We start from the raw sequence: 27,171 nt of genomic DNA on the forward strand, positions 1-27,171 counted from the left end.
CAGTGATTACACTGGGAGTGAGTGGGTACAGGTAGTTGCCATTTAATAAAAGAGGGGGAGGGAGACCGCCTTAGAGGTTGCTGACAGTATTTTTTTTCCCTTATATAATTCAACATTTGTATAGGTGCAAAACCAAACTTCCAAGCAAAGATGAGGTGTCTAAATTGGCAACAGTCATGTCCTCCCCTTTTTGCTATAAGGAAAAGTAGCAGCTTTTGGATTGGCAGAGTCAAGAAGCTCTGGAACTCTCTAGAAATCCCAGTCCCTCAAGTGGCTGTAATGGCTTGAAGTCCCAAGTGCTGGGAGCAAGCCTGTGCAGCTCCACAAGCCTTGTCCCCAGGGCACAGCCACAGCTGATGCAGACCTGGGGGTGCTCAGCAGCCAGGGCAGGGGGGCTCTGAAATGCACCTGATGCTGAGACACACAGTAATCTCAGGGCTAAGCAGCTTCTTCCCCTAGCCAGGCCATTTCAATTACAATCCCACCAGCAAAATTAATAAAACATCGCCACTCTTTACAAGAAAGCTGGGGAACATTGACCTCAACAAGATGGAAGCACTTACGCTGATGCATGCTAAAAAAAAAAAGCTACAAATGCTGCATTACAAAGTACACTGTACTAACATCACCATACCCCATATAGCTATTTACCATATGCATTTCCACTGGAATAAAGAGAAATTATACAAGAAAAAATAGCCTAACATTTGAGAAAAAGCACTTAAGAGTTTAAGAGTTTCTATCTTCAGTACAAACTTCTTATGGGAAATTTCCTTGCATTAGCAAGAGGAGCTAGAAAACATTTAAGAAAGATATTCTATGAAAGCTTTTTTTTCTTTTTCTATAAGATCGTGTTCAAGGCAATATGGTTTATCTCCCAGTTACCACATCGAAATGACATTAAAATAATATTGCTGAGCATGTTTTTTATAATGCAAAATTCATGTAAAAAATTTCAACTCCCGAGGGGGGGGGGGGGGGAAATATCTGAAAAATTCTAGTGTTAAAAGGTTTTTTTCAATTTAAAGCACTTCTAAATAAAATAAAAAAAAAAAAAAAAAATCTATTTCAAGTTCCTGCTTCCATCTATTACCAGAGGCCCTTGTTAAGAAGAAAAAAAATCAACAAAACTATCTAGAGATTTGAGCCTGAAGCAGGTCCCCAGGAAGACAAGAAAGGAAAACAGAGCAGCGTGAGATCCACAGAACAATGACATTTAAAGTTCCTCTGAAACCCCGAACAAGCTTCCTGCGCCATGTGTAGGTTTTTTTCAGAAAGCATCCTGTGGCTAAACAATGAAAACACAGCCATTTGAATGATCAGAATCTATACAAAAGAAGGGAATTAAAGAACATTTCTTGCTTGCTTCTTGGTTGCAGAATTATCTGAAATTCCTTTGAGACTCACTGAATGGCTAATCAGGATGCGGCCACAGTTGGCAATTACATAATGGACTCCTGCAGAGCAATGAAAAAAATTACGCTTGCAGAGATTTTTCACAGATAAATACAGAAATGCAAGAGCCTAACGATAAAGCATGCTAATAAAAACACATTTGACTTGGGAGAGACTGCTACTGCTCCACAGAGTTCCTGAAAAAAATCTGTGCTGAATAATGGCAGGAAGACAAAACAGTCTCAGAGAGCAACACACATTCAACTGTGTTTGAAAAGACAATTGCAAAACCCAAGAATTTTACCGTAAATCACATTGCAGACCTGAGGTACAACATCATTACATGCAGTTCACACAAGAGCTCCTACCAACCACTCTGAAATGAAGAAATACTTTGTACTCAACAGCTGCTGTCTGAAGACACCCAGCATCGCAGCTGGGGGTTTGCTGCAGAAAGGGATCCAGGCTTTTGGCCACACGCTGCCCGAGAAAGGCCAACGTCACAGCCAAACCTTCCCTTTGTAGGGTTTAAGCAGCATGCCACCCAGCAGGAGATTAAAAACAACAAAAAGGAGAAACATCATCAAGGAGAACGTGCACCTGGACGTAGAAAGGAGAAACATCTTCAAAGAGAATGTGCACCTGGATGTAGAGGAACTGTTCAGCACTGGCTGCATAAGCCCATTTAAGAGCATGCTTGTACTTTAAAGTGTGCCAGAAAAGATCATTAACTGCGTTCAGCTCCAAACTAATAATTAGCTTTAAAAGTAATTACAATGGCTTTTATTTTTAAATTAACAAATATACCAGCAATTCACTTACCAAGCAAGTCAAGGTCTCAGCTTAAGGAAAAAATAAAAAAATCAGGAAAGGAGACTATATATTTTTGTAGCTAAACAAACTGCCTGCAGTATTAACTACTGAACTGATGAAATGGAATTTTAGATTTGCCATGGTTATGTTTAATTTTAATGGAATCGAAACTACTTTTCCATTATTCCTCAAAGAATTAAAATTTACGCAAAACTGACACTTTATTCTAATGTCTAGGGCTCTTCTTCAACCCTGGTACTTCTCAAATCTCAGAACAATTAAACAAGCAGGCTTTCCTAAGACTTGATGTACTTTACAGGCTGGTAAGTGGAAGAGTGGGTTAAACGACTAGCAAAGACCATGTCTCCACAGAGAACTCAGTTACAGCTAATCCAAGTATGCTCCAACATGTCATGCTCAATGCCAACACGATGGCCCATTTTTATCATTAAGAAGATAACAGTCTTTGGCTTACAAAAAACCCACAGCTTTTGTAAACCCTAGAGAAATACAGCATACACACATATTTTTTTTTAATGCTGCCTGAGAAATTCTTCCAAAGAGATATAGCCCATCGATTTCTCAAAACCAGAGCCATGTCCTACCTTTTCAAAGAAAGCAGGATTTATGCAACAACATCATAATGCACTACTTACTGCTTGCTCAATAACAACAGAAGATCTACTTCACTTCCAGCTGATAACTGCCCATCTAACATTTGCATCTACAGATTTTGCGCTGACAACGTGGCAGTTTCACTAGAAAAATTTGGCAGCCCTGGGTCTAGGGAAGGAAATATTCTGCTTACCCTAGGACTGTTCTTTCCAGAACAGGAGCAAAGCACACAGAGAAAGCCCTGCTGCTATCCTGTAGCTCTTAAGCAGCTAAACAAACATCAAGGTTAATTCCAGGAAGTGAATAACCAGTTCATTAAAATATAAATAATCTCAACAATGACAAAAACCAAGAATACTTAATTCCTACTACCATTACTGCAGCCTAACAAGAAGAGCTCTGTCCTATCAGAACAAATCCTCTCCCACTCAGCCCACGGGAACTTTGATGTTAATGCCCCCATTTCAGTACCTTGTATTTCTGCCTCAGCTCCTCGGTGTCTTCTTTCTCCACCTCCAGTACACGCCTCCGCTCAGTGGCATCTTCGGCGTAGTCAAGCTTTTTTTTTTTTTTTTGGGGGGGGGAAAAAAAAAAAGAGAGAGAGAGACGCAATTTGTCCCATAAATACTTAGCACTACTGAGACTGCCAGAATATGTAATTGAAAAAAGATGAGATTTGAAACAGAATCTTTGCATATTTTACTTCACTTTCCCTGTTTTGTCATCCCACAGTGTAACCCATATGCAAAACGGTTCATTAATCCTTCCAAAGTGGAGGCTCCTGGCCGGCCTGTCCACTGCCAACAGCAGCCTCAACTTTGTGGGAGTGAAATCACAAAGCCCAGGAATTTCAGGTAGCATCCAGACCTCAGAACTCAGGTACTCATGGGTAAACAGAGTAAGTATTTTGAGGAGAAGTGTTTTCTTACTGTGTTGATTTAAAAGCAAGTTTTTCTCTACCTTTGATGCACAAATTCTCACTTCTAAGTTTCTTCCCTATCAACTCCCCGAGAGCCATGCAAGGAGTGACCAGGTGCAGGGCAGGAGCCAGGCAAGCTTACCTCCATTTCCATCCGCCCCATGCCCATGACATCGTACTTGACGACGATAGGGATGGGATCTGTCCTCCCTGTAAGAGGAACACACACACAGGCAGTCAGCAGCCAGTCCATCACCACAGCTCGCTTTACACATTGGGTTTGGGTGGTTAGAGATCTTGCCTTGGAGTGCAGAGACCAGAAAGCTACAGTGAACCAAACACAAGCCATTCTCACAGCTTACAGCCAAACCTGCTTCTCAGCTCCAAACTGGATACAGTTAAATGCACCCCTGAGTACTGATAAATGGTATTTTCTGAACATTAACTGGTCACATAAAATATTCTTGTGGTTAATGTTCAACCATGACAAGTCCTAGGGCAGGGCTGTTAACAGGACTTGAGAAATGAACCTTCCGCTCAATGCTTCCACATCAGGCAATACATACTCATCTTCTGATGCAAGTGAAAAAGCTATTAAATACATTTTACTGCTCTACCACATTAACAATTGATTAGGACTTTCCTGTAAAAGATGTGGAAGCCTCCCTCCCGCCAACTTTTGTCCCTTCCCAAGAGTGAGGAAAGCTGACCGAGAAGCGTGGCACAGAAGCCAAACTTCTTTCATCCAAAACGACCGCCTGGTCCAAGCCAGGTGGTCAAGCACCTGCTTCCCCAGCTCCTGCAGAGAGATGCTCTAGCACTCACTGTGTCATCTGTAAGCTGTGAAAAGGACTAGTTGCGAAGAAAATTGACTTTGAACTAATCAAACTATGCTGGAGATTTTTTTTTAAAAAAACATATCTTTAATCCACTCATAACCAGCCAAACAAAGCAAAATGGGGCAGACAAGCACTTTACTACCACAGCTTTTTTTTTTTAAATTATTATTATTTTTATTTTTACATCACAACTCGCGCTGTTTGTTGTGATGTAAGCCCACTGAAAAAGTACTTACCTTATCCGGAGCATACCTTGAGTAAAAAAACAGAATGTTTACTTCCCTTATTATTGCTCTTGTTTTGGTGTAAACAACTGTTTTGTTATACACACATACACATATATTATACCTTTGGGCTAAAAGATCTACAGGTTTTTATCATGCCAAAAATTCCATTGCCATCCACATGCGCAAAAGGTTAAAGTCTTTAATACTGCCTCAGAAAACCTGTATAGGCACCAACTTCTCTCTTCTCCAATACCAGCTTTCTCTTAACTCCTACAAAAGCAACAGCCCACAGATCTCAGACTCCAGAGTCCTCAAAGGGACCCTACTCTGGTCAGACTTGTGTCTTTTTAACTCTTAAAGTAGAGGCATGTGTTTTTCTTTCAGAAACAAGTCAATTTAATTAATCGCTTTATGGTTTTGTTTATATGCCCATAAATTTGACAGGCATATATCCACCAAGTACAAAAATAGTTATCACACTGATCCAAAATAGTATTTTGAATTGAGCTTTTGTTTGGGTATTTTAAGTATTCTCCATCTGAAAATGTTTCTCTTGCGCCCAATGGTATAATAAAGTAAGCAGTGACTGCAATTTTTAGCAAAAGGACCAAATTAAAGACAGGTTATAAAAATGACTTCCTAAGTGCAATATCACTTTCATAACGTCTCAGCCAGGGATTTACTGGTAAGTGGTGAACCCAAATGGAATGGCTGGCAGCAAGTGCCAACAATTTTTTTTTTTCCCAAGCTTTTTTGGTTTTGTTTTTTTGTTTTTGTTTTTGTTTTGTTTGTTTTTGGTTTTGGGTTTTTTTGGTTTTTGTTTCTCCAGCAATCGAGATCTTTCGATGCAGCCTCATTGCCCTGGTAAACCCCTGAGTACAAACAATGCATCAGTACTTTTGCCTTCTAAGGCAGTCAAAGTTTGGTTTTGTTTTTTGGTTTGGGTTTTTTTTTTTTTTTTTTTTTCAAAATCTATTTGGAAATTGCAGTAGCAAGTGCTAGTGCCCATCGTGTTGGGGAAAAATCAAGTTTGGACAGTATTAGAAATTTATGTTTAAACTGATTTTGGCAGTTCTAACACAAACAGAAACATCCCTTCTTAGCAATACCCTTTAATGAACAAGGATCAGACAAGTGTGCATAAAGAAAGGAAAGGAAAGGAAAATGAAAGACCAAGCAGAAGGATGATGGCTACAACAGAGAAAGTAAGCCTAACATATTGGTGCACTGATGACAAAAGGAGTAATTCAGTCTGAAAATAAAAAATTACCACTGCTAAGTTTACCATCACCACAACAAGTCCAGGATCATAACGCTGTAAAAAAGAAACACCATTTGTTAGGCAGAAACCATTAGGGGCAGAAAATAGGCCGTTTGTAGTAGGCAGGTAGGATGGGTTAAAAAAAAAAAATATATATATATAAATATATGAGGCTTCTTCCTCACCCCTCCACCCCGTCACCATGCTTTGCCCTGTGGAATCAGGGAGCGGGTAGATTTTTGAGCAGTTGTTATTTGTTTTCAGAGCTGTGCTCACAACCTGAAAGTTTTGGGTGTTGGAAGAGGTTGAGCTCCTGGTGACGGCCCAATTTAAAAGAGGCACTGAGGCACATTTAAGCAGGCAGTTTAAAAGGAAACCAATCAGGATCTTAAGGCAATTACAAATGTTTTGGGTCAAAATGAGCTTTGTTTTCAGGGAAGAGGAAAACATTCAATGTGAAAAGTGATGCCTTTGTTTTAAACTTAACCATCATTTTGTTACGAATGAAATACCACGGCAGCCAGCCAGCGCAGCCACCCAGCGTGACATCCAGCCGACAAGTGCCAACTCCGAGCACTTTGAGCACGTAACACTGCTAAGGGCAGCAGTGCCCACCCCCACCATCGAAACTGCAGCTCCATCCGGGGCAGCAGGACACACTGCCAGGCAAAGCGCTGGATGGTGGGTCATCAAGGCTGGGGGAGCCTCGCTCCATGTCCTTGGAAAGCCACTACAGCTGAGGGAAAGGATTGGGCTCTGTGTTGTCAAAGGGCCACCTCTCACCCCACTGACTGCCAAGCGGGCTGGGCGGAAGACGGAAAACAGCCAAAGGGGAAAATGGGACTTTTTAAGTTAAGCTCTTTAAGTTCTCCTTTTAAAGGAACTTCCTCAAGAAAATTTATTCCAGAGCTACTGTGCATGACAACAGGATCTTTACCAGCATGTAAACACAGTTCTCGGACCTTGTGGGACTCCCAGGTTTAGGGTACCTGCTGACCCTTTTTGGGTGTACTGACATACTTCACAGAGAAAAACTGAGCTTTCAAGAAAGGGCAAGAACTCCCACACTTCGTGCCACTATGGAGGGCTGCAAGCACTGCCACATCGACAACTAACCCCCCGTACAGTAAATCATGCAGAACATACAAAGCTGTGTACGTGCTCCATCCCCCTACACCCCAGAAAATTTAGTTTCCTTCTGCACCAGGTTACAAACTCTTTCCTTTACAGACTGGTCACATTACACAGACTACAAACCCCAAACCAGAGATGGTTATTGTATAAAACACTTCCACACAGGGGAAAGCCTCTCTGGAGAGGACAAAGCATAAACCTCCAGTGGGATGGGAAAAAAACAAACAGCTTACACGAGTCAGACCTTAGAAAATCCAATCTCTTAAGGTACATTAAGTTTGGAATTATTTCCTTAATTCAGAAATTAAATGAGATTTCAAAACTGACCAGATATACTTGTTTTGCTTTCCTCTTCCCAAAGAAATGGGGAATTCTCCCAGCTTGTGAAAAATCGCTCACCCCCAAATAAGCCCTGAGAGCTGCCCCCGTTCCTAGAGCCCTGCGCCTGCCCAGAGATCTGCCAGCGGCAGGGAGGAGAGAGACTGCAGGCAGCACCTTGCCAGGCAGGCTTCTCCAAATTCACTCCTTTCCAATTGCACAAAGTTATTGAATATGAGCAAATACTTTGCCAGCAGTGCTATAAACTAACAAATCTTGGGAAAAGAGTTAATCCTAATGCTTCAGAGCTTTAGTATCAGACACCAAGTTGTGCTGTACACAGAGGATTATCGTTTCACAGTTGCCAGCTGCAGGGTGCGTGCTCTGTCTCTGGATACAGAGGGTAGATGCTGCTCTGCTCTTCAGAACAGGACGGTGCACCAGATGGACCTGCCATCTGAGCCCATCTAGAAATGCTGGCATTGTCAACACTAGTGCACATTTTATCTTTTTTTTAAACAGTCAAAACAGAAAACAGTTTTCATTAACAATTTGCAGATTCAGAAGAACTCCTCCCTCTAGCAATAGCATGCACTTCAGTAGATGCAAGACATATCTGAAGGTCTGTTTAACGACAGAGAAAGAACAGGATGCCCCTATTGGAAAAAAAAAGATGTACCCCCAACATTATGCATTAACTTAATTCAATCAAATATATTGCAGTGTATCACTTATGCATAGCATGTAAGCACCAGAGAGGTAACCAAACAGCCTTAATCCTGCTCACTGTGTTGACATCTTAGTAGAAATTCTTCCCAGGTACAAGTTTTGTGGGATATAATCCTAGAGGACTGATTGATATCACACTCTTCATCGGAGGAGAATTTCATGAACTAAGCATCTTGGAAGGATACAAACAACAGGACATGATCTCGTTGAGCACACAGGATTTTTACTTATTCGCTATCTTTATGCTACAACCAAAACCAAAACCACAGTAAGAGACAACCTTCTAGAAGGTTTTAATTGCTCTTGGAAAGGGACTACCGCAGAGATTAGAAACATGGCTGTGTGAAGCTGTGAGGAGCTTCACAATCACATCACTCGATTTGCTTTGGTGGATAATGGTCAGTTTGTTTAGTCACCTGCAGTACAAACCTCACTGCAGGCTGTAAAAGGTCAGTAGGTGCCTGGAGTGAGCTATCAACACCCACAGCAATGCATCCACAGATACAGGGCATGATCACCATTCAACTACATTGTCTGTGGGAAGATGCGAGATAGGGAGGAGTCACTGTGATCGTGGATGAGTTTCATTTTCAAAGATCAGGATTTTGCAAGGTCTCAAAACTTTCCTGGGTCTATTGCATGTTTTGATAGTCCAACAGCTGTCATGTTGAAAATTCAGACTCCTCATTCAGTACACCAAAAGGGGAGAGATGACGCTATATTATCAAGCTCATTCTGATTGCTGCAAGAAGCAAACAAACAAACAAGTGCAATGTTTTATCCTGGTCTCTGTTGGGAATTAGATTTGTGAGCTCATGCTGTTTATGTGAGACTTCGGGAAGGGGTCACAAACAATCGAGAGATTCAAATGAAGTCTAAAATGTCTATCATCCTCAGCAACAAGCATCAAGTCCCAGTGAGGAGAAACTGTTTTCCAAGTACAAAAAAACTGCACTGTGAACTTAATCCCTACTCAGCAGGAGAGAAATGACAAGCAAAAGACAAGTTGTAAACACCCCAATCACATGGAAAACTTCAAACAGGAGCTCAAAACTTCTTCAGCACACAAGCCAAGGGTGACACTTGCAGAAAGCCAAGCAGAGCTCCCTGAACTTTTGCAAGGGAAGGCACATAGAGGAGTGTGGGTCAAAAAACATCCCTAACCTAAATGATGATCAGTGGTATTAAAGAACAACATGGAAGATGTTAGAGCCAGAACATAAATCTTGGTTGATCTAGAATAGAAATTAGAGGTAAGAGTCACTGTCTGTCTTCATCTCGATAAGTGGAGAGGACTGAAAAGTCCTGTCTGATTTAAGGCTACGCTGCAAGAGTGGGGGCAGGTTGTGCATGGCCATGACTGCTCACTTCCCATGCACTCATCTTTCACAGTTTAATAAAACTGCTTTAACATTATACGAACACAAAGGGCGATAAAGCCTGACACTAAGCCAAGAGAAGGCCATCTCTATCATAATAAGCATGTGTCACTGAAAGCATGATGATTTCATTGACTACACACACACAAATAACCCATAAACTTATCACCCGTAATCGAAGGAAGGATCTTGCACATTTGAAAGCAAACAAGGGGGCAACTGCTTCCCCCAAAGGAGACTGAGGCATTAAGTAAACCTTCCTTTAGGTCTGCGGTCTTGTGGATTTTGACATGGTAATGAAGATTGGTGTGATGATAATAGGCTTTCAAAGCCACATTACCCAGGTTTTTCAAAGCTACTTCACATGAAAATATTAGTCTTAAAACTATTGCAATGATTTATGTTGCAAACACAAGCATGGAAATGTTAGTCTATGCCAGAATTCAGGTTCCCGTGAGGACATGTTAAGATACAGGGAGGTAAGAGTGTTCACATCTACTTCTTGGGTAAGACTGCCAAAGCATTCCATACTTAATGAATAAAGGCACTGTTTAACATTTTTATTTTTCTCTTCCATATTTTCTTGTATTTATTACAAAGCTTCAAAACCCAGAAAGAAATATAACATTCCTCACTTCCTCATGGCATTTTTCTCAGATGCTCATTGTTCCATGTTCTCAAAGCTTGACAAACATCAACTCTGTCTGCCTTCATGAGATCAGAGGATTTAACGAATGGAAAATATATATTAATACATTAGCTGTAAGCCATTTGGCAAACTGGTGACAGAGCCAGGATTCAAGACCTCTGGAATTCAAACCCTGAGCTTATTTCTCCAAGTCGCAGCTGCCAAGCAATCACATTTGCAACTGATCTCAGTTGCTCAAGTGGTCAAAGCTCTGCTCATTACTCCCCACACATCTAACAAACCTGGCATCCAGAAAGCATAGTGTACATCACCCGTGGCCACCTGACGCAGTCTTGGAATAGTGACTCTTACTGAGCTTGATCTCACAAATGCGAATTATCACAGATGCTGTCAGAGAACGGATATTTCCTGCCTTAGCCACAGGATCACTTCTTCACCTGCAGGCTCTCCTCCTCTCTGCACATCATCTAGCATTTCTGTCAGACAGTTCTGTTCTTTCACTCTACTCATCCTTTATACCAAGAGGGAAAACAAGAGCTTGTCTGAACAGATTTAGTGAAGAACCTGCCAAATAAGAACTGCATCATAGTATAACTGAAGGGGGGGAGCGATGACTATATTTATCATCACAGAATTTGCAAGTCAGAGCAGAAATCCACTTGTGCTTTTTTTTTTAATTGCAAACCATGCAACAAAAATACAGTTAGATGGAAGAACTCAATTCTAGCATTTTCTAACAAATTTGATATACGTAACTTTGCTACCATGTTAGATAATTTATATGCTCACGAAAGGATAAAATAAACCAAAGTTCTGTTATGCACACTTGTAACTGCTGCTCTCTGTGTCACCGGTACAATTTATATCATGAGTTTGCAGCACACCTTGATCAACAGGAACAGCACTGTCTTGACAAGTTGTAAAGCGTTTATTGGTGTTAGCCTGAGTGGAAGAGAACAAGCATGCAGGAAGGGTTTCTCAGCTTTTCATGGCACTGCCAAGAGCTCCCATGACACTGAACGTGGCTCTGACCGCAGGCAGCCTGCCTCTTCCATAACAGCATTACATTAGTATTGCTGCTCTCCAGGAAGATTCAACCAACCTTTCAGAATAGTTATGCTGAAACGATGCCAAAACTTTGCTAAAAACATAAGCAAACAAAAAGGAAGTTATTACTACATAGGAATAGGAATCAGGGGACAGAAGGCATTTCTTTTGGACCAAAGGCTACAGGTAAAGCTTCTGCTACTTCACCTAACTGCCCCAAAGGGGACCTTACTTTTCTAAACATAGCCACCTGCTGCTTCCATTTTCTGAAAAATTGAGATAACTCAAGTACTAGTACAAAACAGCATCCCACAAAGCGCAGCCATCCACCTTGAAACTTAAGTTTCACACTGAGTAACATTTTCATCACAACAATAATCAAGTGATGAAAGCTGCCTCAGTCCCCTATAAACAACCAAGGAGCAAACTTTAGGTATAAAGTTGCAAGGATCAATTCCAGCTCTACACTAAAACCCCCTATTACCTAAACCATTTGATTCAACAACATAAATACGTAAAAGCAGCTATGCCATGACAAAAACCATATGTTACCTGTTGCCATAGCAAAATACTAGATCCTGATTCACATCTCAGAGATACCACAAAAGACCAGGATGATCCCTAGTCTTGGGAATACTGTGGAAACGTGAATTAAATTAATGCTTTTAAATGTATCAAATTAATCATACGCTACACAGTTTGTGGTATAGGGAAACTTAACACAACTGCTTTCTGTACAGGTGTTGGAGCCATTTTCAAAGCATCAAGGTTGCAGTCAAGCAAGCACATTTCCTTAAGAGAGAACTTTAAAAAGGCAAATGCAGAAAAGCTTGTTGAATAATTACAGTTATTACCCAGTACCCACTCACGGGGCGACTAGCTAAGTATGAGCTAGACCTGTCCACCAAACCTGGTCAATCCTTCCTGAGAGTCCCTTCCATAGGGCCAGTAAACATCAGACAAACCTTCCTAACTGACTGGTCTGCACTCTCCAAACCACCTCCATCTGCAGCAAACCATCCCTTCAGAGCTGCCCACGCTCCACACCCCTGGTACGACAGAGGAAGCAGCAAGATAACCATGAGAACAGGAGGACGGCTGTGAATTAACTCAGCAATACCAGAGATGGGGGCATTAACTAGCCTCTAAAGCCTGCCTGCTTTCCCTCAGCTATCAGGTCCACCCTGTCCTCGTTCATCAGATATTCCCTACCACATACACACACTACAGTCCTGACCTCATCCCAGAAAGCCATCTAATTCTTTGGGCACGACTCCCCAGATGAGCTAGATGACTGATTCAAGACAGCCAAATTAAGACATCAGCCAGTCTGAAATGCTAGGTCATTTCACTATGTCCCCTACATGTTGTCATCTTTCTGAGTGCATCAGATGAAGTCACATATTCCCGTTTTCTGGCAAAGCAAGTTAATAGCCTTTGTCTTTCCTACAGATACCATTCATCTACTCTGTTCAGTTTTCCCTAGTCTAATTAAATGAGACTGAACTACTGGTTCTAGTCTTGCACTTATACCTCTAGAGTACTATTACCTCATATTAAACACACAAGTCCAAAAGAAAAAACAGAAGGCTTTTTGTTTGAGGTTTGGGGGTTTTTTGTTTGTTTTTTTTACACAAGACTTGTCAAAAAATTGAAAACACAGGGAAAATGTGAAGCACTGATAAAAATATTTTCAAATGTATGATTAAAATTATACCACTTCTGCTTGTCAATCTCTCAATACTTTTCATAATACTACTTTAACTTAATATGAAAGACTTATTCCAAGAGAAATCATTAGAGTATTTGAACTCAAGATTTCACTCGGCCCTCTCATTCCCATTCTGACTTATGTAACTCCTCTGATTTATTCACAATCCTTAGTCTCATTTAGCACAGGACTTCACATGAAGGTCAGACAGTGTTTTTAACCACAACTTTTGCTAGTTTCATTTTTCAGTGACCACAGAATTCTAGATTATCAATTACATCTGTTCCCCCCGCAAAGAGAAAATGGTCTACAGTCGACATTTTCTCATTTGTTAGAGCACAACCATCACACAATCTCTATAGAAAAGTGGCTCCCCAAGCCATACTTTCCAGATTAAAAGAGATCTCTGTCAACTGGCAACCCCCTCTTCTGCTTTTTCATATTCACTGGGTGTTAGCAAGTTGAAGTATCATTTCCAAATATAACACAAATTATTTGTGGTAAAAAAATGTGAAAAACATCAGGAGAAGAGATGAGCAGAGGAATGACTCTGCTGAATTCCTTATGAGCTTCTCTGAACCAGTATTCTAGCACTTGCATAGTCAGAGACAACAGCACTATCCCTGTCTGATACTCAATACACATCTGAAAATCAAACAAAAGACGCAGATGTGTTACAGTTAGAATACAGCTTCTCTTATGACAGCTATGTCATTAAGGACATGGATTACTTGCTTTCTTACTCAAGTGGCTCAGCTCTTCCATCAGCTACAATGGTTAATAAGAGTTACACCACAAGGCAGCTGCCCCAGTAGGTACAAAACTACTCTGCTTCTGAAATTTTGCAGAGAATGAGGCAATCTGCTGGGTACCTTTGTACTACAACAGCAGATTTTTACCACCAGCAATTGGCAAGTGTGAATTTTAGGCTATTCCAGCTACCATCCAGAGAAACAGTTCAGCACTCTCACCGCTATATTATATCCACAGTGGGTAGTTAACGCGAAGGAAGCCATCACAATGGTACAGTCCTGCGGCGTGAAGTTCTTGTTGAACAACAACATAACGACCTTGCTAGAAGAAATAAGCATTTATGACTGGCAAGTATAAAGCAGCATAATTTTTAGATTCACCATAACTAAAGAGGGAGCCCCAGCTCACATGAACATCCAGAATTAAAAGCTACATAATAAAAATAAGCACACTGAACTCATCAACTTCCTTTAAATTTAAAGTCAACTGCATGGAAAAAAGATGAATGCAATATCAATTCCATATATGTAAACCAAAATTTAGGTTTTTAAGGGTTTGTTGCAAGGCGTTCTGCAGGAGGTCAGATACCATATCCACAGCTAAAGACTACTTGAAGTGGTTCTACTTCTGCTGTACCTCTTAACCGTAGGCTGTTGCAAATTTTAGGCTCAAGCACAGCATAAAGCAAGTAGAGTTAACAACAGAGATGCTCTGCGTTTGCTATTCTCGCATCTCTTTAGAAATCTCTTCTGGTCTTTTCTGAGCAAGAATGGAGCATGGAAGAGGGGAGGAACTTTTCTGGTTTGCTCTTCCATTCTCAGTGCACATCAAGTAACTTCACTCTTCAAACTCCTAGAATAAGGTTAAAATTGGATGCAAATGTTTCCTTCCTGGCAGTTTATATTTGGATTTTGGGATGATCTAAGATTCATGTAAAAAGGTCACTGGATAATGAATTAAACACTCCCAACATGATCATCATCAATGCCACAGGCACAGGCTCTAGCTGCTTGTAACTGACAGGGAGCACCCTTGATGTCTTTATGTCGAGCAGAACTGGAGCAGCAGCACTCCTCTGCATCCTCTGCCTGCCCAGCACCTCAGCCGGAGAGGTTGTTTGTCTGTCAGATGGACAGGGCGCTGCTTTCCTACCAGAAGGTGAAAGGCACTATACAACTCCTGCATGCTCTCCAAAGCCTACATTAAGAAGGTTTCAGCACCTACCTGGGATAAACTAGATGGGCTATTTATACTCCTGCATTTCTATTAAAATGCAGAAGGCACAGGAAAACCCTCACAGTCCATACCCACAATTTGTCTGTAGCTTCCAGACAGTTCAAGTCACCAGAGCTTCAATAATATGTGAGTCAGAGAGATGGTACAGATTCAACGCTTCGAAATGCACAGTGGGAAAAATCTAAATCTGGACAAGTATCAAAATGCAAATGCCTGATCAATCCCGCAGGCAGCCCTGGCTCTCTCGTCCTCAGGACATAGTGACACCACCCTCTTGCCCCAAACTCAAGACTGTACAGTCATCTGCTGTTTACTCCGTCACGTCAGCGCCTGCAACACCTCATGGCACAGGGCCCCTCGGGGCTGTGCTTTTGAATCCGGCTGGGGCTGGGAGAAGGCTTTAGCTTCTTTCAAGTCTCCGTGTTTCCACACTGGTGACGCACAGAGCAACACGGGGCACCCAAAAGAGAAAACAGACCAAATTACACATCCAGTGAATGCCATGCCAAAGCAGAAGCCCAAGAGGTGACAACTACAACCACGTCCTGAGCTTTGGCACCAGCACGGGACACGAGAGGACTGTAAGAGTGCCATGCATTAACCAGAGGATTTCAAATGAAACCATGTTAGAGGAAGCAAGAAGCATTAACCACCAACGCAGTCCTGTCTGAGAAGTTAGAGTGCCTTAGTCCAAGAGATTAATATGCATTCCCAGAGTTCAGAGAACTCATTACCTCTCGACAGTCCTCCACAGCACAGAAATACTTATCCCTCTAATGGGCTCACTGTAGGGGCATGGAAGTCCAATTACAAGCTCCCAGGTCTTCAGACTAAGGGTATGGGAACACGAGTAAGTTACTCTGAGGAACTTGGGGCATGCTTGAGTTTAAAACACTTTTGAGAGGTTTCTACAGAAACTGCCTGGGCACACAGTCTCATGCCTGCAGTAAATACTGAGCACCTTACTCTCAGTATGACAGGCAGACACTGTATATACCACAGACAGTTCATAAGGAGTAAACTGACAGGAAGCACTACCTTCAGTTTTCCTCAACACAACATGGTTGTGTGCTTTCACCCTGGCTAGGACCTCTGCAGAACAGGAACTACTGGCCAGGGGAATGGCTAAAGTCACCCACATGAACTGGGCAGCATTGGCTCAATTTAAATCACGGGACTTAGTGTCACAAAAGAGTTTAGGCTCAAGGCAGCATGAGACTAGGTGCATTGGTTCAGCTAGCACTACAGCATCTCCAGGAGATTTGCTAAATCCCTGACAAATAGACTGCTGGGGAACAGAAATAAATCAAACCCAGGAAAGCCCTCTGGAGAAACTGGAAGTGAGCCTCTCCCATCCATGAGCACGTCTGCCACCACTGTCAGTCTTCAGTGGGCCCTTTTACTCGCCTTCTAATGGCTTCTGACACCACTGTGAAACATGCACACAGATCATCGTAACTAGCTTGTATTTTTAATTCTTCTAATATCAAAGCATCAAGCCAGCAGAATATCATTACAGTTTTAGAAGCTGCACAACTACCTGTTAGTAAGTAGGCAGTTAATTCACCTCCCTCCAAAAAGGCCAAACACAGTGATTCTTACATGTACACGACACACACACATCACGTCTAACCTGTACCAATAAGTGAGGCAGCAGCTTCCACTTGCAAATTGCTAAATATGAAACTCAACAGTGCATTTGTTTGGATATATTAATAATGGAAAGAAAATCTAATCTAGGAACAAAAAGCAGAAATAATTTTGTTAAAGACTGAAGCTGGTGTTGAATGTTTCAGACACAAGCTACTGGACTTACCCTGCAGTGACTTTCCCAATCCCTGGCCCAGCTTCCACCCATGTTTCTGGAGTAAGCGGTGTCCAATATTATCCTGACAGACAGAACAGAGAAAACAAACCAAAAATATTCCAATAATATATTCTTCCCTTCCCGCTGACATTTAAACATGTGATGAGCAAGAGATTTTCTACATATATATGCATGCAAAAAAATGCTACTGAAAAGGCAATATATGCCCAATAAAAGGGAAAGACAAATGTCAAAAATTGCTGGCTAGAATTTTTCCAGGGGGATGGGGTATCAGGGACGGTCACTTTCTGATGGTGTGCTGGGCAACTTTTGTGCATCACGTTTAAAATAAAAAAAATAAAAAAAAAAAAAAAAGCAATGTGGGAGAAAATAAAGTGTACCAATAAAAATTGACAGTAAAAAGCATAAAATCAAGCTATTTATACAATCATATCCATCACCTAGACAGCACCACTTAAGTTTTTTTGTAAAGAAAATCTACAATGTGTTTAGTCATTTTGTTTGTGTGTCAGGCTTTTATAATACTGAGTAAGTTGTAAGTGCAAGACTGCCCCACCACTAGAAACCAAAACACAATCATAGCAAAATCCAGGCTAGACTTGATTGGGTTTTTTTATATATGTATATATATATATAAACTAGCATGCAGCCAATATTAAACTGAAAAAACAGTGAGGTTAGTAAAACAAAAAAAAAAAAATCAATTAAATAAAATGAGCTCAAGCACAGACTGGGTGATGCATTTCACATGTAAACTAACAAAAATACTAAGATGTTAGAATGAAACAGGCCTAGCAATAAGTTAACAGCAAGGAACCATTAGTGCATGTAGGGGAAACAATAAGCATAATGTCTCATCTTCCTAAAAAAAAAGCTATTTTGGAATAAGTGGAAAAGTACTGACGCAGCAATTAAGTGTCAGCTTTTGAAAATAGGGCTGAGCAGGGCTCTGTGTGGAATTCATTATGTTTTTATGCAAGATTTCTTCCCCCAAACAAAGAACAAGAGTGCTAACGGCACCCTTGTAACCATCTAAAGCTGACAGCTTGTCCCTTATTGATCAGTTTACCAGTTTACTAGCAATGACCAACTGTCAACTCCTCAAAGAAGGACTCTCGGTTAGGACCCTGTTCACCTTCTAATCATAAAAAATAAAAATCAGGTATGTATTTGTTGATTATTAATTGTCACATAAGGCAAACCACAACTCAAGATATCACAGAAATACCCCCTGAATTATAACAGGCTGTGAATCCATAACATTGAGTGGTACATGGAACCTTAAAAAAAAAAAAATATATATATATGCTGCAGGTTTCTTAAATTAAATAACCAAGTCGTCAACAGAAATCAGAATAGCAGTGGTTTTTTCACTCACTCCACACTGAAGGAAATGACCACACGGTTTGCAGAACTTTGGTGAATCAGCTTGAAAGACACAATCTTCCCAAAGATATTGGCTGCATGGATACATTTTTCCTCAAAAAGATTCTATCAAGTATAATTATTATTTTTTTCTGATATACCATAACACAAGACATTTTGCCTCGCTGTATTTTTCAAGGCAACAGTGTACATCTTTCCCACACTACCTGCTCTCCCCCAGGACATAATTAGGGCTACATGGGAAAAAATAAAAAAAAAAAAGGAGAAGTAAGGAAATGTCTGGTTATAAAAGCTTAAATCAGTATATGCAAAAAAAGGAAAAATGAACAAATATGGATTCCAACCACAAACACCATGGAGAAGACTATCTGTTCAGAAGTGTAGGAAAACTTACCTGCAAACATATCTGCTACAGACCGTTTCTCTAACGGTCACAACTGCACAGTCCTTCATGCAAAAGGGGCCCCGAAGTTCAAAGGTTTTGTGGATAACGCACTAATTGTTCTACCATTAGCACTGCAACTATATCTGACAAAGGATTATTGAATCCGATTTTAAAAGCTGGTGCTGACAAAAATGGCTGCTTTTTTCAAAAAAAGGACAAGGAGTACTTTGCAATCTTTTGCTAAGTGGAGATGAGACATTGTGCTGACTGTGTTGTGTTATGAATGCACTAAAATAAAGACAGATGAAGCAGTATGCTATTTCCAAAAGCAGTGCAAGTGGAGTGAAAGCATTTCCATACGAACCTGGCTTTAAAAACTGGGCTGTCAAAAGAACAGTTAAATGTAACACAAAGTAAGAAACTGTCCAATCACTAATGGTAGTTTTTCTTTTGCTTTGTTTTCAATTCACTGCTTGCAAGTAATGTATTTATTAAAGAAGAGTGAAAGCATAAAATAAATTCAACAAGTCAAGACCAGCTGGGAGATTCAAGAGCGGTGTGTTGTGACTGACACAGTGAAGGGGTAAACAAATGTTAAAGGGAAAAAAGAAAAATTTAGAAGGGTTATACACATTAGCACCACTTTTACAAAACCACTCAAGAGGATGGTCACAAGTTGTTTGACATAAATTGGAATTATGCCTGAATATTATCCTGTCTCAGTTCCCAGGAAGGGGGTGGGGGTGTTTCCCCCCTCCCAATCGCTTCCATTTGTTTGCTTCAGCAGTGAAACTACTCCCTAATTTTAAGTATTACTGAAATGAAATTGAACATCTTCTGCTTCACCAAATAGGGAGAACAACCCTAAGAGTTAAATATTAACATTTGAGTTAGGACCTAGTCATTAGTCTGCTCATTTCTAGCCATGTTCAACCTTCTTCCTCCATTTCAAATCACTATTGCAGACCTCTCACAGAGGCAGACCGGCAAGACTGCTCTTCAGCGTAAATGCTGCCCTAAAAATTAAATTATGGAAGGCCAGGCTTGCTAGGCTCCCACGTGAGAGCCATTCTGCAAAGCCCGGTGGCCTGAGGAGTAGCCAGGGACATTAGGACCAAAATTTGACATGGGGCAGCAAATGTTGCAACAGCTGGCAGCTTTTTTTTAAATTGCATTAAGTGAAAATTCTGTAAAAGCGTGGACTCTTTCACATCAAAAAGACATCTTTTTTTACACCAAACTTCCTGTCAATGTCAAGAACTGTCATTCCTTTTGAATAAACTACCCTCATGTTGTAGCAATTTTCCTACAGGAAGAATTGCAGCAATCTACAAAAATGCCAACAGCCCAACAAGGAAATCCCCCTGTTTCTCAGTGGAGAGCTGGCACAAGTCTCCTCACTTTCTTACACTATCGTTTTGGAGCTCCTTGTGTTACAGCCACAATAAAAATTACTGAGACAGCCAAAATAAGTCTCCCAATAGGTGTCTGAGCAAGTGAGTTCTCATTTACCATCCAAACTACTCACAACAGCAGCGCTATATGTCTGGGCACCCAGTCATGGAGACAACGCTGGACACCAGATTACAGGATGCTCAGCGTAGGACAGAGTGGCTCGGCAGGCTCTTGATGGAACAATTTACACCTCCCAGCATTACTCTCACCACTTTGGAGCTGTTCAGTAGTGATCATTTCTATTTACAGATGGAGAACTTTGCATTACAAATGAAGCATAACTTTTCCAAAAGCGTGTAGGGAATGTAAAGGTCTTGACTTCATCAAACTTTCATGGGAGTTGGCTAAGCTACTTTGGAAAAATTTCATCCAAAGTGACTTCCTCTAACAGTTCAGACTGGCCTTCCCAATTCCCCATCCTGTACCCTGACAAGCTGCCCTTCATTGCTTTCCATGCGTATCACCGATTCCTGATACCAGGACATCCCCAGCACAAATTTCTGACAAAGGTTTGGCCAATAGAAAAAAAAAAATGCATACAATGAAAAGATGCGTACAAGAACTGAAAGGTTTTGATGATGTTGTTATGTGGGATATATCCGCAGTCGGTGGATTGAGCTGCATTACAGATAAACCAGAACACTAGTTTTGCCTAATAAAGGTTTTCCCGTAAGATCCCCACATATCGTTTTCACATCGTTCGTCTCTTGGCATCGGCAGGAACCATACCTCTCTTGAGTGGATTGTAAACTGTGCTGACTGTGTATTGAGGAATCTATAAGCAAGGATTGGATGCTACCGGGTGAACCCATGCAAACAAGAGGTTGAAAAGATTCCCAAAACAAAACCTATAGCTCACTACAGATGACACAATGAAGACTAGAGAGAAAAGCCAAATAGTAATGCTACACCATTCAGCTTCAAGAAGCACATTATTTATAGCGCTGTCCACATATGGCTACTGCTAAATGTCAAATCAGCAGCCTCATCAAATTACACTTTGGAACTAGTGGAGTCCACAGATCTGTACAGATATACAGTGCGACAAAACCCAGCTTCAGCTCATACAGTCATCTACAATAGCCTGTGATCATCAAACAACTACCAGCTGAAGCCTGAAACCTTGTGTAGTTCAAGGACCTCCTTGTGTAACTGAGCAGAATTAGAGAGGGCAGGGGGGGAAAGGACATTTGTTAGTTATGACAAGGACAAACTAACAAGCTCCAGAATAAGTGGGGGATATGCAGCCTGGCCTCCAACCTGCAACGGCGACAGCTTGGTTTGAATTCCCGACACTCTGCATACTGCCTGCATGGGGAAAGGTCTGCTTTCTTGTGTAGGCTCTAAGGGTATATTGCTATCTCCTACTTGACCTGTACTGCTGGGACAAAGAAAACCATAAATTCACAGCAACAAGATTCAGTAAACAAGTAGAAATAAGGAATTAGCGTGAAGAAAATCGGGATTCTATTAAAGCTGCAATACTTTGTGACTTCCCATTCAAGTACCTGAACTCAGCGCACTTAAAATATTTTAAAACAAATGCATGCAGCTTCTTGAATTTAAAAAAGGGTTAAGTGCTCTGATTTGTCAAGGACACCAGACACCAGGCTCCACTGACGTGAACAGCCAGCGTAAGTGCAGCATCTTTCAAACCAGAACAAAAAAATTGTTACTTGGGGGGGGGGAAGAAAGTAATTAAAAAAAAAAAAAAAAAAAAAAAAAAAAAAAAAATCAGTATTTGCAGCTATGAAGAGTCCATTGATATGAAATGTTTTCTTCAATTTAGTAATGGAAAATAGCTGGCTTCTCATTTAGGCTACATACATCCACTAGCTCATGTCAGCTCTATTTTCCATAAATGTACTTTGGTTATAGTCGCATGTTTCAGTCCAGACATCTTTGGCCTAAACAAGCTGTACAAAGCAGGATTTCCACAGGAACAAAAATACTAGTACACTAATTGAGGACACATTTCAACATTGTAATGATCTGTAGACTCCCAAACCTATTTTTCCAGCCACCTTTGAGTTGCATGCTGTAGCAGTACAGTCAGCACCTCTCAACAGATAATGCTGCAGAGATGGATCTCACTTCAGCAGTGATTGTCAAACATATACTTCAAGTGAAACCCACTGCCCCCTGGGATTTCCAAATGCAAGCAACCTTTAGTCTTTAAAGCATTTTCATATTACTAAGATGATGTGAGAAGCTGCAAGAAGCACATTTAAGAGAATATACCTAATCTACTCTTCAGTCTGTAGAATAACCATACTTTAAACTTTTGACTGGAAAGTGCTTTGATCTGCTATTCTTATAAACACCCTTCCTCGCACAAAGACATTTGTCATCCAGACTATTTCCATAATGTGAAACACAGGCTCTTACTCATTACTCTGAGCAGACTCCTTTTTAAAGGTCAGTTGAATTGCTAACAGAGAACTGGTTAAGGATTACAAAACAATTTGTTAATATTCAAATATTTAGATGTGTGGTATTTGCAGATTATAGACTTGTCCTTACTCCTTCCCTCTCAATTTCAGTTCAGGGATGTTATCCACTTCTGGGTGAGCAAACAGCATAGAATACAAGAAGGTAGAAAAAGCAGTATGAACACCTCTTGCCTAGTGAAAACTCTTGCAGGAGAGGTGCACCACTAAACTCTGACAAGAAAACCATCCCTTATTTTAAGGTGTGTAATTTGCCAATTTAAAAAGCACAGAGGTCATTAACAGTGTGGAAGCAAAATCATTTTCACAAGCATCAGGAAACTTGACAAAATTATTTATGCTTCCCAGCTACAGAATTTCTTTTAAGAATCAACAGTGTATTTAATGAAGACCATGTGAAGATTAACCTTAAAAGTGACCAGTTTGTTTCTGACTGCAGTTTCTGACACCGGACTTGTTTATGAGACCAAAAAAACCACCCTGTGCAGCAGTCAGCTTTTGAATTTTGGGACTAGCACATGAAACCAGCTCAAGAGTGCTCTGACACAGAGCACAGCTGCTGTGACAATGCAGAACATACATTTACTCAGTTCCGTGACTCCTTCCAAGATTTTCATGTCCCAGGCTAGGGGTCTTACACCTCAAATGCTCGTTTCTCTTATTACAGACAAAAGAAGAGTGAAACACACTGGATTTTAAAGTAAGAACAATTTGAGGTTTTAACTCTTCTCCCAAAGTAGTAAGCCATTCTCTTGCCCTCTCCATCAAACTGTTTTCAAATTTAACCATTAGGCTGAACTGTACTTATTAAAACCTACCAAAAAGTTGTAAAGATTAATAATGTCCTGGTATTTGGACAGTGATACATACATAAATATGAATAAAATATAAAAGCCGTAATTGAATTTAATTTTTCTGCTGCAGTTCAACATTAATCAAACTGCAACAAAGTATTACATCTGCAGATGATCCAAGCTGCACTGTGAGCCTGTGTGCCTGTGTTGTTGGGTTCAGCGTACTCGTTCATGTTTTACATACTTCTGTAGGCATCACTCCCTTCAGAACACCAAAGAGACCTAATCTGCGACCACTTCTATTCCTCTGTTTGGGAAAACACTTTTAGAAGTCAGGTAACCAGTCTAGTCTGTAAGTAGTATTTGAATTATTTTGAAATGCTAATTTCCAGCGTGGCACAGAGTAGTCTACCAACAAACATTTCTCATTATATTTACATAAGGAAACAAGCTTGGCATTTTAATTAAAATCCCCATGTCACAACGTAAGATTGAAGTATTCAGGAGAACATTGAATACGATTTCCCATCTCTGCAGCATTATCTCATGCGTCATCAATTACTGCCATGCCTAAATCTAGCATCATGCCAGCACATTAAGACAGTAGGTACTATATGCAGTGTTCACTGGACCAGAAGAACAGAAATAAGAAGGGGGAAAGGAAACCCTAGAGAAGAAATTAAAAAAGGCAGACCGTGCAATACAAACCAGATCATGGCTGCTTAGCTAATATGGGCCAACTGCTGCGGAAGAAAAATGTCGAACACCCCAAGTTGTGTAAATTTTTTGTAAACATCTAACACGCACACAAAACACACACAACACCAACCTACACATGAATGAAAAATATATATTGATCTTTTGCTAACACTAAGTTTCTTCTAAGTGCAGATTAACGTGAAGAAACTTTAACAGAGAACTTAAATTATCAATAGGGAAAAGAAACACTTGACAAGTACTTTCTTAACAAAAATCTAGTCTTAATCAGAACACCACTAAGTGATCCTCAATTATTCACTACAAGTTTTCTTGCTCTCGTACTGCAACTGCAAATGAAACTTAGCTAAAGCTAAGTGCCAAACTTAGGTCCAGTTTAGGCTAAACAAGCTATTGTGCCTAACACTAGCAGAAGATGCTTTGCAAAGAGAAAAATTAAAAAGCTCCAAAAAGCTTAAAAAGGTAAAACTAAACAAAACTTAATTTTTCCCCATCTTATGGCTGTACTTTCCACACCTAATTCAAAGTAAAGCAATACTTTACAGAAACTCACAGCACAGTTTCAGATTCATGGGGAAGGACTGCTATACTAATACTGTAATGCATCCGTGTTTCTGTACTGCCAGATGTCATTCTAACACTTTAACGCACCAGTAGTTTTCCAAAAATACAAACTAAAAAAGGATCAAAATACATTCTACTACACTATTCCATCAGGTTCACATATGAATTAAACTGATTCTTCAAAGAAAAGTACAAAAACTTAACAAAATAAATATCTATGAATGAATGTATTATTTTAAGTAATTTCTGAAATATCATGTTGAACTAAAATTTAAAGTCACCTGCTGTTTTAGGAGAACTACTTAAAGATTAAATTCCAGGCCCACTTAATCTCAGCATGCAATTTACCACAAAAATTAACCCTGTACTGACAAAAAGATGCCCACTCCTATCAAATTTGACTGCATTCACGTCACGTGCCATCCGATCACGGCCTAATTTTTGGTGGGTTGATGATGCTGATAAGTATGTATGTATCTTACCGATTCTATAGGCTTGTCTAGAGATGCTTGCTCTATCTCCAGGTGCCCTTCTTCATATTGATCAAAGTGATTGCCCTGTAAAAGAAAAGGAGGGTTAGCTCTACAGCAGAGAACACATTTCCAACAGTCTAGTATCAAGATTCCAGTTTGTATACAGTGTTATATTTTATATAATTTTGCTAACAAATGAACTTATTAAATACAAGCTCAATTCAGTATATAGGCTACAAGAACAAAACAAAAATTATTCTAAAAACGAACTAAGCCAGTTTGATGATAATCATAAACTATGGAAGTTGGCAAAATATCAAACGTTTACAATGACAATACTTTGGGGTTTTTTCTTTAGAAAGTCTGTGAAAACACTGACCATAAGCACCAGTGCTGGCCTTAAAACCACGCAGGACAAGAAGCAGAAGGAATTGACCCCACCACAACAAAGGGGGGTTTTGTTGTCTTTTCTCTTTTAAAGAAGAGTAAGGCTTTCCTTGCAGCAGGAAATCCAAATTGCTTGAGGCATACATGTAATTTCACACACCTTAAACCAACAAAACCCCACAGTGGTACCAAACAAAACCTCTCCCTGTGCCCATAGCACTTGTGCATGCTCTGGAGCAGCCCCTTCCTTGAATCTAGGCAGCTGCACAGCAAACCATTAGTAGAAGTGATCCTCCAACACTCAAAAAAGCCATTAGTTTCAACCCCAAGCAGTCCCCCAACACAGCTGACCATGTGGCCACACAAGCACGTATGTTGGCACAAAGAATGCTGGGATTCACGCACAGAACTGCTTATTCCAGATGTACCAGCTTAAAGCATTTGTGAGCACAGTACCTAAAACTGCTACACAAAAAAATGACAGGACTGAGGAACACATTTGAGGAAAGAGACAGACCGAGAGATACACAAGGAAGTGTACTAATAAAGTGTGCAGATACTCACACAGCAAAGAAAAGGCCACGAAGAATGATAAACACAAGCACGTTGCTTCCTTACACTCTTGGAGCAACTCCCTGAAACATCTTTAGTCCTAAAGGCTGGTCATGTATAATAATTAAAGTAAATAGGAAAATTAAATAGGATTGTTATTATGGTGTACTGAGCCCAGCCTCCACCAACATATACCATGCACACTTCTAGATTGCTGATTTCTGAAAAGGGCAACCTCTCCCCTACCCAACGGTCCCAACGTAAGCACAGTACAACACACAAATGACAGCCACTAGAGTAGAGACTAGAGTCGAGCAATCCTCCTTAAGCATCCGCTACAGCAAAATTCAATCTTTGCATGCTTTTGCCTGGATATTAAGCATACAGGGTTCATGAGCTAGGGACGCAAATGGCAGTCTCTGTCCTCCAGAATAATTGTTGGTGCTGGAACACCACCAGTGCGAATGGCCATTTCAGGGGAAAAAACAAAACAAAACATCTCTGTTGTAATTCCAGAGGTTTCTGAAACTCAAATTCCTGCAATTGCAAACACAGTGAACCATTTTTGGCCATTCAGTAGGTCTATGATGTAGCACTAACATCCACCATCACTACTGCATACCTGGAAATGAAAAGAAAAAATCTGACTTTCTAGCTGCAAACTCAAAAGCAAACAGGAGAGATGCCTGCAGCTGAGATGAGCACAAAAGCCATTGAAAGGGGCTGCTTTCAGTGGGCTCTCCTAGGTTCCCTGGGCACTGCTCAGCATCACAGCCCTGTGAAATCCCAGGAGGTGCTAAGGCCTTGGCTGTCATCCCCTATTCCCTTCCCAGGCTCTGCAGTGCCACTGAAATCCTGCTGGCTGCTCAGCGAGCACCAAACACCTGGTGGTTTTCATTTGCATCCCAGCTCTGCAATTACTTTGAGCAGGAGCACCTAGCACCACTGCCAAGAGAAACATGTTGTCACTCTCCTCCTTTCTACCAACACCAACTTTTCCTTCTGCAAGAATTTTAATGAAAGCCAGCATGCGAAAGAGCAAATTACAGTTGTAACGGACTGCTTGTTGGAATTTTACAAGCCAGGCACCAGCCTCCAAAAACCCTCTGGAACAAGTGTTCATATCCAGTGATGCAAATCTGCAAGAGACCATCT

The 27,171-nt window shown here is 40.7% G+C and overlaps 1 protein-coding gene across 8 annotated transcripts in view; it reads right to left on the reverse strand.

Moving 5' to 3' along the window:
• GPATCH8 (G-patch domain containing 8) overlaps positions 1-27,171 on the reverse strand; it is a 58,272-nt gene that overhangs the window by 17,040 nt on the left and 14,061 nt on the right. For 2 of the 8 annotated variants that reach the window (XM_030021798.2, XM_030021796.2), the window contains exons 2-5: positions 25,087-25,161; positions 16,842-16,914; positions 3,885-3,952; positions 3,295-3,381 (exon numbers count right to left, since the gene is read on the reverse strand). In XM_030021798.2, coding sequence (XP_029877658.1) covers positions 3,295-3,381; positions 3,885-3,952; positions 16,842-16,914; positions 25,087-25,161 — 303 coding nt within the window. The other 6 variants (XM_041125147.1, XM_030021800.2, XM_041125145.1 and 3 more) reach the window with 6 other exon arrangements.

The sequence above is a fragment of the Aquila chrysaetos genome, chromosome 8, assembly GCF_900496995.4.
Source record: "Aquila chrysaetos chrysaetos chromosome 8, bAquChr1.4, whole genome shotgun sequence".
NCBI classification, from domain to species: Eukaryota; Metazoa; Chordata; class Aves; order Accipitriformes; family Accipitridae; genus Aquila; species Aquila chrysaetos.